Genomic DNA, 13,405 nt, shown 5'->3' with positions numbered 1-13,405 from the left:
TTTTGCAAAAAATGGATGTGAAGAGACACAAGTTCCGGTCAAAACAGAAAACTTTTTCTAGTCTCATAAGGAAGTAAAAAACTCAGTGAGAGTGCAGTGATGTATTGCTCATTCCAAGTCAAAAGATAGGAGGGAGGTGGAAAAGTGAAAGTTCCAGACTATTTGGCTATCAGACTTCAACTGGCTTTTATACAGTCTGGAGGAAGATGTGATAATGTGCAATTACTGCTGCTTCAAGGCAACTTTGTTGTTAAAACAGATTTTGTGTCAGTATCACACAGTTGCAAACGTGAAAATCTAACAGCACACTCTCAACAGCAAATAACATGCAGCAGGCTGCGATAGTGTGCTGGCTGCAAGCAAATTTGCCATAGAATCTGTGGTGGTAAAGGTTTCCAAACACAAAAAAGATAAATGATAATGCAAAAAGATATAAACTTTCAATTAAAATAAACTTGGTTATAATACATGGCCAAGAAAACTGAATTTCACACAAATGGAACTACTTGTTTTACTGCAAAAGGAATATAGTCTGCACATTTGCTCAACATTTAACAATTATGTTTTTTGTTGTGATAAACTAATTTCAAACTGTACTGCCGACTTAAAAAATAAGAATAAAAGAAACTAATCAAGTCATGATGGTGCAACAGAGTCTTCTATGGTGGAATAATGTATATTGGTCAGATATTTACATAATGCTTTGCAAGTAAACTGTCTCTTTCATAGAAACTGGAAAAAAAAACAACTTGTAACTTAATTTGGCAGGAGATTTCCTTGGACATACTGTATTCTCTTTTAAGAAGTCAGAAAAACTGCAAGGCCTATACAAAAAAACCCACTTCTAAATGTAAACAACTTACTTACATTTATGCAGGTTAGTGACAAATGAAAGGAAGCATAGCTGGTACAGCATTTCCAAGTTACTGTATTATTTGTTTTATGGTTAGTGCTAAAAGCAAGATATTTTACACTAAATTACCATTCATTTATTTGCAAAAATTTGTATTTATTTACATGAACATGTACCAGCTGCACTTTTTACCCTTGTAAACTCTTGATCCAGATTTCCTACACTTGGTTATAACAACTTTTTATGTCTAATGAAAGTATTATTCTACATAGCCACATATGTTTGATGAGACTTTGCATAATCACTACCTTCTTCACTAAAAAGCACTAAAAAAAACTTAGGGTTGTGCATTTCCATTATCTAAAATAATGAAATTTTCAGACATTTAAGTGTTTTTGTACCTGCTTTTTCAGGTTTGTGTGCTTTTCTCTTTTGAGAAATGCATAACAAAAGTTTAATTTTTGTGTATGGATTCTAAGAATTTTAGGCTAGGTTAGTAAAGCACAAAAAGGTTTGATTTGCTAAGTACTTCTACATATTCCTGGCTGATGATCTAAATATTTGCCAAATTATTTTCAGTAATAACTATATATTCTCTCTGATCATTAAATAAATCATACTAGGAAGAAAAAGAATTCCTTGAATTGTTGGCAGCAGAAAAACACCAGGTGGAAGCCATTAAAAGCATGCAGCAACAAAACAAGAGCCTTTCAATGTTGGATGAGATCCTTGAAGATGTGAGGAAAGCAGCGGACCGCTTGGAAGAAGAAATTGAAGAGCATGCTTTTGATGACAACAAACTAGTAAGTCCTACAATTATGCCATTTGTACACATAGCTTACTTTTCCATTTGCTTGTTGTCCTTCCTCAGTCAAGAAAATTTAGTTCCATTAAAACCTTGTGTATCTTGACATTTAAAGAAATACTCCACTTAAAAGTTAACTATTTTTTTTATAAATCTGTTACTTACCCTGAGTTGTTGTTTGTAGTGAGGGCAATTTTGTTTTTTTAACCAATTGAGGTCAGCTGGTCCTTTGATGAAGAACAGTAAACAGTATTAAAACATCAATCAAACAATATCCAGTTACTTGTGTTGTATATGACTGTTATCTAGTTGTATGCTCATAATATCCAAAACTTGTGTTTTTGCTAAATTATTATTGAAAACATTAATATAAACATACACAAAATTCCTTTTTTTTAACATTCTGTATGTGTTCAAATCAAGATTTGATCATCATTTATATAGCTTCTATAGGTAAAGGTGATATAATAAAGATCATGCTACATTTATATGTTGTTGTCCTGTATTATTTACAAAAGCATAAATACAAATTTTATATGAGAAAAAAGTAAGTTTACTCCATACATGATTAACTACGTAAAATACTACTAAAAGAATTCTGCATGGTGGAGTGGGAAAAACTTTCTCCCAGTCAATGAGGTAGAATGTTAGAGAAAATGTCTACCTGAGGTTTTTTGTTGCCAAATGGGGCAATGCCACTTATTAGATCTTATAAGGCTGTACTTTTTTTTTCCACAGATGGAAATGTCACATCTTTCATTTTTCATTGAATAAATTATTGCAAAATCAATTTTTTTTCATCAGTTGCAACATCTTTATGTAAAGATACCGTTTAAATGAAGATCGAATCTTGATATGTCCACATATGTTAATAAAAAGAGAGCATTTTGTGGGATGTATTTACTTTTTCACTTGGAAAATTTGAGTGGTGCACAAAAATTAAGTGCATTTAAATGGGTCAAGCTTTTGAATTGAAGAACCGCCTCTCCCTTTATTCATTGTGGAGTCCTGTCAGTTCAAAAGCTTGAATTCCCAATGTGCTTTTTATTTTGTTTTAAAATTTATTGCAAATGATGAAATTAACAAAGCTGTGTCATTTCAGGTTTTTGGATCCTATCTTATAATTTATATTTTTCTTTGCTCATTAATTTCTGTAATGACATATTAAAACATGTCAGAATTTCTAATGGAATAGATTAGTGACATTGTGTTTTCTGGTATTGTCCAACCCTTATAAAACTACCTAAGTAAAGTAAGGCTGAGTCAGATGGCATCTGCAATGCATTCTTGTTTCATAAATGTATCCAAACTGTATTTGTCAAATATGCCATGTTTTCATGAGATAGTTTATCACATAAGATGAAAAAAGAATGAAAATATAGATGTGAGGGCATGTGAGAACCAGTAGGATTCTGGCTTAGCTTAACATTCATTGGTCATTTTAAAAAATCATATACCATTGGACAAGAGTTTTAGATCACCTCAGCTTTTCCAGATTTTCTTCAAATTTAATCAGTTGAAATGCTCTGAAATGGTGAAAAAGTAAACAGGAAACTGCCAGAGATTTACATTTAAAGTTTAGGTCTAGCAAAAACATGAAAAAAGGAAATTACAGAATATTACAATTGGGCCTTCTTCAGGGAATAACTACTAGGTTACAACCTAACGATGTTCTGCAGCAATTAAATTAAATTAAACCTTGCAAGCTGAAGCAAACAATTTGCACATATGTCCCAACTTCTGTTGATTACTTGAAAACCCTTTTTCTGTCTTGAACCAGAGCTGGAACAGACAGTATTACTATACTCTTAGAAGTACTACTTGGACAATATTCCAGTCATAATGGCAAGAAAATAGCAATTAACAAATGAAATGAGAGAGCATTATTATCCTTAGAAGTGTAGGTCTTTCCTTTAGAGTAATTGCAAAAAAAGAATCAAAGTGTTAGTGAGTATGGTGTCCTACATCCATATCCAAAGGCAATTGGAGACTGGTAGAAACTCTGATAAGAACAGATCTGGCAGACTCAATGTCACAACCCAGTTAGAGGACAAGCTTCTGAGGGTCACCAGTTTACATGATATGTGATTGCTTGTGAGTACACTGAACACTTTAAACACTAAATATACATTTTCATATATTGGTCAAACTTTTTTTTTTCCTTAAAAATTTGAGATTAATTTGTGTCCTCAGAATTTATGTTGAAATAATGCTACCACTTGAAGAACTTTCACCAGAGAGCTATTTGCTCTGCATCCTGTTTTTGTTATTATTCCCCTTTAAAGCAGCCTGTAGTCTTGTATTTAAATGGTCACCTCTAAAAACAAAATGTTCATCCAGGAATGTTGCCTATTTGGATATAATAAAATCCTGACCCAGACTATACTATTAAAAGAAACAGACAATTTTACAATGTTTCAAATGTCTATGAAGTTTAATTTTTTTTTAATTAAAAACATTTCAAAGTACATATGTGGCTAAATCAAAATTGATAATCCATGCTTTATGCTAATCTTTGTTTTATTAATTGTCCACTTTAACTGTACATGATTTTGCACAAGCAGTTTTAGGTAAAAGTCAGATTCACTAGACTGTCCAACTCGAACGTTCACATTGCCAAAAGCTTTGCAGACTAAATGTCAGTACTTTTATGTTTTATTATACTTTTATATGAAATTGGACTATATTTATTAAATTAAAGTAGATGCATTTTAGTATAGCATGTGATAAACTAAAAAAAATAACTTTATGTAGTCCAGCACATTTCAAGACATAAAAGCATGAGTGATTTATTTTCTGCTGAAGAATATACATTTACTAGCTGTGTAACTCATGCTGTAAAAGCACAGGGTCCTAGAAACTATTGAAATCGTCAGGAAAAAAAAGAAATGTGGAGATGTCAGGTAATTGAAAGGAACTACTCTGGGCATCTCTCTCCTAGGAGGTTTCATTTTGCAGACGTGCTCACATTGTTTGTGCATTAGGGGCTAAGCGACTGTCTTTCTGCGGAGGTTTTGTTTTGCCAACGTGCTCGCCTCGCTTGTGTATTAGCGGCGAGCACTTCTGTAATAGCGGATATGCAAGTGACTTTCTCTTCATGTATTTCATTTTGCTGACATGCTGGCCTTGCTTGCGTAATCTCAGAATTGGAGTCCTTGGCCCGACTCCACCTCTCACTTCCAGGCTGGACAGACACACGCACTTCCACGTGTAGAAGTTTATACCGTGTTTCCCCGAAAATAAGACCGGGTTTTATATTAATTTTTGCTCCAAAAGATGCACTAGGGCTTATTTTCACGGGATATCTTCTATTTATTCATGTACAATATACATTTATTTATCCAAATACAGTCATGTCATCTTCTTCTAGAATATCGTCATAACTCTCCACATTCAAACCCTGAATTCTAGCCTGAATTTCTTGCTACTCCAGCCGGTTTTAGGATCTTCCAGGATCGATGTGCCTGCTTCAATGTTTGATAAATGGTTCGATGTGGTGAAGCAAAATGCCGACATATAAATGCATTTGTGGTGCTTTGATATTCAAGCGTCGCATATTCCCCAAAGTAATGGCACGATACATTTTAAAAGTCTCATACACCATCTTTTGTGCCGTCTTTTTTTTTTTTTTTTTTTTTTTTGCACCTTCACAATACCATCAGAATGTATGGAGGTGTATTTGAGCCACAGAGAACAAAAATAGAGACATAATGAAAATGTCGATTTTGTTATTAAAGTGGAAATTTAGGCTTTAAACTTGAATTGTCCACTTTAACCTCGTAGATTACTTTATCATTAAAGCAAACCATTGTAAACGTCATCTTAAAACCAACCCAGTTGTTAAATCGCTACGCGTTTCTGGTTTTTCCTCCTGAACTGACAGCAGTGGTAAGCAGCAATAGATCGCCACACAGAACACATTAAATTTATAATATTCCAGCTCTCTGCACATTTAGAATTCTTAGATTTATAGATTTATGAAATGCATTAAAATATGTATGTTTCATTTTACAGATAAATCATTAACTTTGTTTAAATAATGAATACTGTTAATAGTTACACATATGGGGTAACAGAGAGGTAGCGCTGCTGTCTCGCAGGGAGTCACGTCCCTTGTGATCCCTGTCTGGAGTTTGCATGTTTTCCTGGTGGGTTTCTACAGTGTGCTCAGTTTTCCATCCAAAGACATGAAGCTTTGGGGATTTGGTGAAGCTACAATGATGTTAGTGTATGTGTGTGCTTGTGTTCACCTTGCCTTGAGCTGATGTCCCGTCCAGGGATTTTGTTTCTTCCTTGTGCCCAATACTAGCTGGAATGGGCTCACCCCCGAATTGATGGATGTAATCATTAAATATCCTTTTCAGAGATATTGTGGCAAGGTGTCCTCGGAATTTAATGGATGTTTCGGGCACACGCGTCACATCGCATGAAGTATAAACCTGGCCTTAAGCGCCTTACTTTTCAGCTGATGATCTTGACTAGGGTTTATTTTTGGGGTAGGGCTTATATTACAGAGCAGCCTGAAAATCATTCTAGGGCTTATTTTCAGAGTAGGTCTTATTTTTGGGGAAACACGGTATATAAGTTGTTCGACTCACATAAAATCTCTTGTGATGAACAAGGAGTATTGTGTTTTCATTTAATTACAAGCTAGTAAAACCCAGGTTTAAAATCTGAATACAGCAAGGCCGCGTGCTATTCTTCATTTATTGTGTATTTATATTGTCGTGTAGTTGCATGTGTTTCACTGTAAGCTGCAATAACACAAAAATACTAGGTTCCTGTGACCATATCTTTGATAATTCTACAGCATAAAGACAGTTGAAAAAATGTTAATTGAAGTTATTGTAGTAGCAGAACATTTAATTTGTGTTTTTTATCTTATCCATTTTTGGATTATTTTAACAGAAAAGCAAAATGTATGAAATGAAACATTAAATAATCTACTCTATTTTTAAAATGCAGTTGCATGTACCAAAGAAACTTCAGAAAATTTTTATTTATTGTTTATTTTTGCTGTACAAGTCAGTTGTTTGTGGTATTAACTTACTTCTGGCATGCTGCCTATTGCATTAAATTTTGACTACTGCATTTACCTTCATATGGTTGAAAGCTCCTCTGAAACCTTTTGTATTTGATGCAGGTAAAAGGGGTAAATATAGAAGCAGTTCTTCGGGTTGAAGATGATGTTGATGATCCTCCGAGAAATTCCTCAAAACATGAGATAGAAGATGACCTTGGCTTAAGCATGCTGATTGATTCTCAGAATAATCAGTACATCCTCACTAAGCCTCGAGACTCTACTATACCACGAGCCGATCACCACTTCATCAAGGTTAGAACAATTTAATAAAATTTGTATTTCTCAAAAAGGACTACACTATAGTGTTTGCTGACAGTTTATTAATTGATTATACCATTACCACTATAGAAGCTTAAATTGCTTTTACCATAAACACACTTGGAATAGAATGTTAAATTCAGCATTATTTTGAGAAATATTTGTTAATGTTATACTGTATTTATTGATTGCCTATGCCACTTTACATTTATCACTCTATATGTGTGTATATATTTATATACAATATGCTGTATTAGTATTTTTTATTCCTGTGTTCAGTTTTTATTAATTTGTGGTATCACTTTTGAAAATGAAAAGAAATTATCTGGTACCTATTTTAGTGCGATTTCTTTTTTGGGAAAACTGTATCAAGTTTCTTGGTAGTTTTTAGTAAATTACTGAATTTGTTCTGTCCAGAGGAAAATTTTAATGCACTGTAATATCTTTTTAGCTCTAATCCTCTTGGACCATATGACAAAGTATAATCATTTGAAGTAATCGCTTTGACCTCATTCTTCAGAAAATCTCAAGTGAATTTTCAGAGAACTGGAGCTTCTTTATCCATATGTTTATCATGTGTCAATGTACTACAAGAGCATCAAGCTAAAAAAAAAAAACACATACTGTATTACTATTAGATTCTGAAGTAACAGGAAATGCCTGAATGAATATTGAAAAAGCATTAGATTTCTCTGTTTACATACACTTTATCTTCTTATTTTAACTGTATAGGAGTTAATAACTTATTGTAAGTTAATCTTACGTAGTATGTTACTGAGATCAAATTTTAACAGATTTGACAATCAGTTTGCATTTTTTGATTATAAGTACTTCATTTGCAAGAGTCTTATCCTAGTGCTTTAATGAAGAAGATGCTGTGAAAAATCAGAATTTTTTAAAAAAAAATTATATCTTTGTGCTTTTTAATGGTTTTGCACCTTATCTAGGGTACTTTTGTGCTTTGTGTGACTCTGATTAAGTGGGTTTGATAATATTTCGTTGTCTGTTATTGCCAGTGTAATACCAATGGAGGTATACAAAAAGTTTTCATAATATGAAATCTTAGCATTATTATTACCTTAAAATATTAGCTGTCAGCATTTTGGTTTATGCAATTAACATTGCTTGGCACCACTTCATCTGAGCCAACATTGATCACAAACAATGAAGTTGGGATCCCTAGCGGTCAACAAGACCCACTGAATCAAATCCACTGGGATGAAGCCTGGAAACAATAAGGAACTACGTAAGTACATTTATGTTGGGTAGAATGCCCAATGGGGGTTTAGTGGTCTTTTGGGCTTGGAACCTTTGCAGGTTTTGTTTTTGTTTTTGTTTCTCCAGCTTATCTGCCCTTTTTTCTGTCCTCTTGGCCATCTCATCTTACAGTACTCATCTTTAGGGACTTAGAATGCAATATTATATATGATAACTCTACCTTTCTATTAATGATATATCTATGTTATATAAACCCTTATTGATTTATTGTTTGCCATTTGTTCATTATTATTTTTATTCATTATTGTTCAATTTTTTTTGTTTTTCTTTTCCTGTAACTATTTCTTTGACATTTTGTAAAGCACTTTGACACATTTCCTGTGTCTGAAAATGTGCTATTGAAATAAATGATGTTGTCACAAAAATGCATGCAATTTGTTCAAGGCATAGATATACATTATATGGATAAAAGTATTGATACACCTCTTAATTATTGAATTAAGGTGTTTCAATCAGACCCTTTGCCACAGGTGTATAAAATCAAGCACCTACCCATGTAGTCTCCATTTACAAACATTTGTGGTCGTTCTGAAGAGCTCAGTGACTTCAAGCGTGGTACTGTGATGGGATGCCACCTTTGCAATAAGATGGTTCGTGAAATTTCTTTCCTGCTGGATATTCCACGGTCAACTGTAAGTGGTATTATTGAAAAGAGGAAGCATTTAGGAACAGCAGCAACTCAACCATGAAGCAGAAGACCACATAAAGTCAGAGTGCGGGGATAATGACTACTAAGGTGAATGGTGCGTAAAAGTTGCCAACGCACTGCTGATTTAATAACTGAAGAGTTCCAAACTTCCACTGGCATTAAGTGTTCAGAGGATTTCCATGGCTGAGCACCCTCATACACGCGTCACATCACCAAGTCCAATGCCAAGCATCAAATGGAGTAGTGTAAAGCACACCGGCACTAGACTTTGAAGCAGTGGAAATGCGTTCTGTGGAGTGATGAGTCACGCTTCTCTGTTTGTCAGTCAGAATGGTGAGTCTGGGTTTGGCAGATACTGGGAGGACGTTACCTGCCTGACTGCATTGTGTCAGCTGTGAAGTTTGGTGGAGGAAGGATAATAGTATGGGACTGTTTTTCAGGGTTTGGGCTAGGTCCTTTACTTCCAGTCAAAGGCAATCTTAATGCTTCAGCATGCCAAGACATTTTGGACAATGCTATGCTTCCAACTTTGTGACAACAGTTTGGGGAAGGCCCTTTTTTATTCCAGCGTGACTGTGTCCCAGTGCACAAAGCAAGGTGCATAAAGACATGGGTGGATGAGATCAGTGTGGAAGAACTTGACTGCCCTGAACAGAGCCCTGACCTCAGCCCCATCGACTACCTTTGTGATAAACTGGAACGGAGATTGCGAGCCAGGCATTCTCATCCAACATCAGTACCTGACTTCATAAATGCTCAACAGAATGAATGGGCACAAATTCCCAGAGAAACACTCCAAAATCTTGTGGAAAACCTTCCAAGAAGTGTGGAAGCTGTTATAGCTGCAAAGGGGGAGCAACTCCATAATAAAGTCTATGTATTTAAATGCATTGTCATTAAAGTGCCCATTGGTGTAATGATCAGGCATCCCAATACTTTTGTCCATTATAGTGTATTTCCAAGTTTCATTAGGAAAAAAATCAGCATCATGTATGTAGTGAAGACTCTTTAATAATACCATTAAAACATTAATAATTTCATGTTATTTGCTTTTTTACCATTAAACAATTAGTCTGGTGTCATCTGAGCCTGTTAGAGCTTTTTAATATTTAAGCCACCTCTTACCCCAGCTCCCTGTTCTTTGGTGGATTGGTTATATTTTAATGTAGTTATGTCTTACTTTGCCCATGGTTTTAAAACTTGTGGACTGATGCCTTGAAGATGACTTTTACCTTACTCATTTGTTTACATATTACCAGTATTTTTGCAGTGTTCTCTCCAGATAGTGTTTGGTAGCATGTTCTAAGCCTGTCTTTGCGGTCTTCAGATGAGACTTCTGTAGTTTCAGTTGCTGCGTTAATTAGCAACATTGATATCCTGTTAGGGCAAGACCATTGTGTTGAATGTGCGAGTGGGAAAAAAGGTGTGAAGACTCGTTACACAAAGATGTTATGAGGTCATGGTGGCTAGACCCTAGTTGGTCTTCATTAGTGGTAATCATACAGTTTCCCAGCACATTACATGTTAAAAATGCAATTGAAATTAAAAGCCGTTCCCTCAACAAGGATGTCTGCCATGACTTATACATGTTTCACAATTAACCATAGTCCATTTCAGGGAGCAGCATGTCTTCTTACTTAGCAACATCATGCATGATTTTCTATACTATCTAATATTGGAAAAAATCAAATTTTCGCTTAAAGGATTTGTTCAAAACTTTTATTAAAATATGCCAAGATTTCATTAATTAAATTTTAAGCATTTATATGTATTTATATTGGGAGAAAAGGACATTTTCACTTCTTTTTTTTTTTGTTTATTAGTTTTGGTCATGCTCTTAGCTCTCTTCTCTTTCTCTTGGGTGAGGATTGAATTCTTGTCTTTATTTGTTCCAGCTTTCGTTTTATTTCTAGCATTCTGTTGTTTTTTTTCTTATTTCAAGTTTGACTATGAAGCCACTTGTTGCTTGACTTGATTGTTTGCAAAAAAAATTTTCAAATAAAATAAATAAAAATTTAAATAAAGCAATGCAATACATATTGAACCAGTTATTTGTAAGTAGCTGTTTCCTAGATTGTATTTAAACAACTTTACTTTACTGATGATTGTACATCTACATTTCTACTTCGGGCATTTGCCTGTGCACCATAATAACCACTCATTTTTCTTTCAGCATTTTGGCTTTGCTTTACAAGAATTTTACATAGTTTTTGTCTTTTTTTACTTTTTCATGCTGTTTACACTTTTATACAGTAGCTATGTCCTAAGTTGAATGTGTATTACTTTTCCTTCATTAAAAAGTCACAAATGGCTATTCTTTATTATGCTTCATGATAATGACCATTTCTCAATGATTTATCTGATGTTGAAGTAATAGTAAAACCTGGGTTTTTCTCAGACTTGAAAGTGAGCATATTCCACGCACTTTTAGAACTATGATGATCTAAATTAATTAATGTTCATCTTCATTTACTGTTTTTAGGACATTGTGACAGTTGTGATGCTATCCCTGCCTTGTGGGTGGTTGTGTACAATGATTGGTCTTCCTATCATGTTTGGCTATATTGTTTGTGGAGTCCTCCTGGGCCCATCTGGTCTCAATAGCATTAAGGTAAAACTGGTTTTTTTTATCAGTTTTATTTATTTGTGTATTTCTCCTCCAAACAACATTATATTTAGTTGATTTTTTTCCGCTTTACTGAAATATTTCTGTCAGTGTCATCTGTGTAAATTAAGTCCTGGCTCTGTCTGCATTCTGAGTCATACAACGTATATTATTCTATCAGAAGAGGCACTAGTGTGATTACAGCTTTTATTGCATTTTATGTGTTTGCTGTTCTAATGCACTTAACCTTGAAAATAATACTGTGGTTTCGGAACACAGATTTTTTTTTATTTGGTTTCCATTCTTTAAATTTAGCAATTGTTCATTCTACGTTTCTTTAAGATTTTTCTATTTCACTGCTACACTTCACTGCTACACTTCTGATGCCAAAATGCAAAGCATAGAGTGTAAAAGAAGATATACTTCAGAAAACATTTTAAGGTTTCCTGTTTTCACCAATGCTGTTTTTTTGTCAGTACTCTTGAACTCCTGGCTATGTAGCTCTGTAAACAGCAATAAATCATAAGGAAAACATGTGAACTAAAAGTATCTCTGTAATCTAACTACAAGGTGCTATATTGGTCAATGGTCAACTCTGACAGTTATGTTAAATTTAATGTATCTGTTCTGACAACTGAGACCGACTAAGAGTTAGTTAGTTGTTCATAACTGGTAAATTCATTCAATATGATGTATTGTTTGTAGTGTAAGAATTATGAGGACTTTGCTAACCAGACAATCTCACAGGGACATATTTGGGTGTAGCACAATACCCCTACAGCAATTTGCCTATAAACAAAACTGACTCGACAGGCTGAAATACAGCACACTGTTCTTTTGTAAAGCATGAGTGGTTGCATGTGTAAAAGTACACATAATTGTGCAGATCTGGGTGAGCCAATAGTAAAGCAGATATCAATAGGTCAAACACCAGTATAAACAATCTATAATCCAAAAAGGTATATCACATATGGAATAGAAGATGAATAAACTGTCGAAATCCAACAATTCCATCAAAAAAAGAATCCAAACACAAGCAAAATATCAAAAAACAGGAAATCCAAATTAAAACAAAAAGAAGGGCTATGAACTTTTATTCTGTTCTTCTTGACAAGAAAAAGAAAATGGGTGGAGAAGGGAGAAAGAGGAAGAGAGAGAGAGAGAAGACGCAAGCAGGTAAAGAGTATGAGTGAAAGCAATATATTTTAACATATTATTATCCAAATAACTGATGAATAATTGTAGAATGAAAATCAACTTATTCTGATCGCTGTTATTTTTGTTATACAGTAATCCCTCCTCCATCGCGGGGGTTGTGTTCCAGAGCCACCCGCGAAATAAGAAAATCCGCGAAGTAGAAACCATATATTTATGTGGTTATTTTTATATTGTCATGCTTGGGTCACAGATTTGCGCAGAAACACAGGAGGTTGTAGAGAGACAGGAACGTTATTCAAACACTGCAAACAAACATTTGTCTCTTTTTCAAAAGTTTAAACTGTGCTCCATGACAAGACAGAGATAACAGTTCCGTCTCACAATTAAAAGAATGCAAACATATCTTCCTCTTCAAAGGAGTGCGAGTCAGGAGCAGAGCATGTCAGAGAGAGACAGAGAGACAAAAGCAAACAAATCAATAGGGCTGTTTGGCTTTTAAGTATGCGAAGCACCACGGCACAAAGCTGTTGAAGGCGGCAGCTCACACCCCCTCTGTCAGGAGCAGAGAGAGAGAGAGAGAGACAGATAAAAACAAACAGTGAAAAATCAATACGTGCCCTTTGAGCTTTTAAGTATGCGAAGCACTGTGCAGCATGTCGCTTCAGGAAGCAGCTTGCACAGAAGGTAGCAACGTGAAGATAATCTTTCAGCATTTT

General features: G+C 34.6%; 1 protein-coding gene across 2 annotated transcripts in view; it reads left to right on the top strand.

The window, feature by feature from the left end:
• tmco3 (transmembrane and coiled-coil domains 3) overlaps positions 1 to 13,405 on the top strand; it is a 124,552-nt gene that overhangs the window by 77,372 nt on the left and 33,775 nt on the right. For both annotated transcript variants that reach the window (XM_028800068.2, XM_028800065.2), the window contains exons 4-6: positions 1,477 to 1,656; positions 6,802 to 6,993; positions 11,409 to 11,537. In XM_028800068.2, the coding sequence (XP_028655901.1) occupies positions 1,477 to 1,656; positions 6,802 to 6,993; positions 11,409 to 11,537 (501 nt within the window). The remainder of the gene's footprint in view (positions 1 to 1,476; positions 1,657 to 6,801; positions 6,994 to 11,408; positions 11,538 to 13,405) is intronic.

This window comes from Erpetoichthys calabaricus, chromosome 4, assembly GCF_900747795.2.
Source record: "Erpetoichthys calabaricus chromosome 4, fErpCal1.3, whole genome shotgun sequence".
Lineage (NCBI taxonomy): Eukaryota > Metazoa > Chordata > Cladistia > Polypteriformes > Polypteridae > Erpetoichthys > Erpetoichthys calabaricus.
The sequence above is the reverse complement of the archived record's forward strand: the minus strand, read 5'-3'. Positions and strand labels throughout refer to the sequence as shown.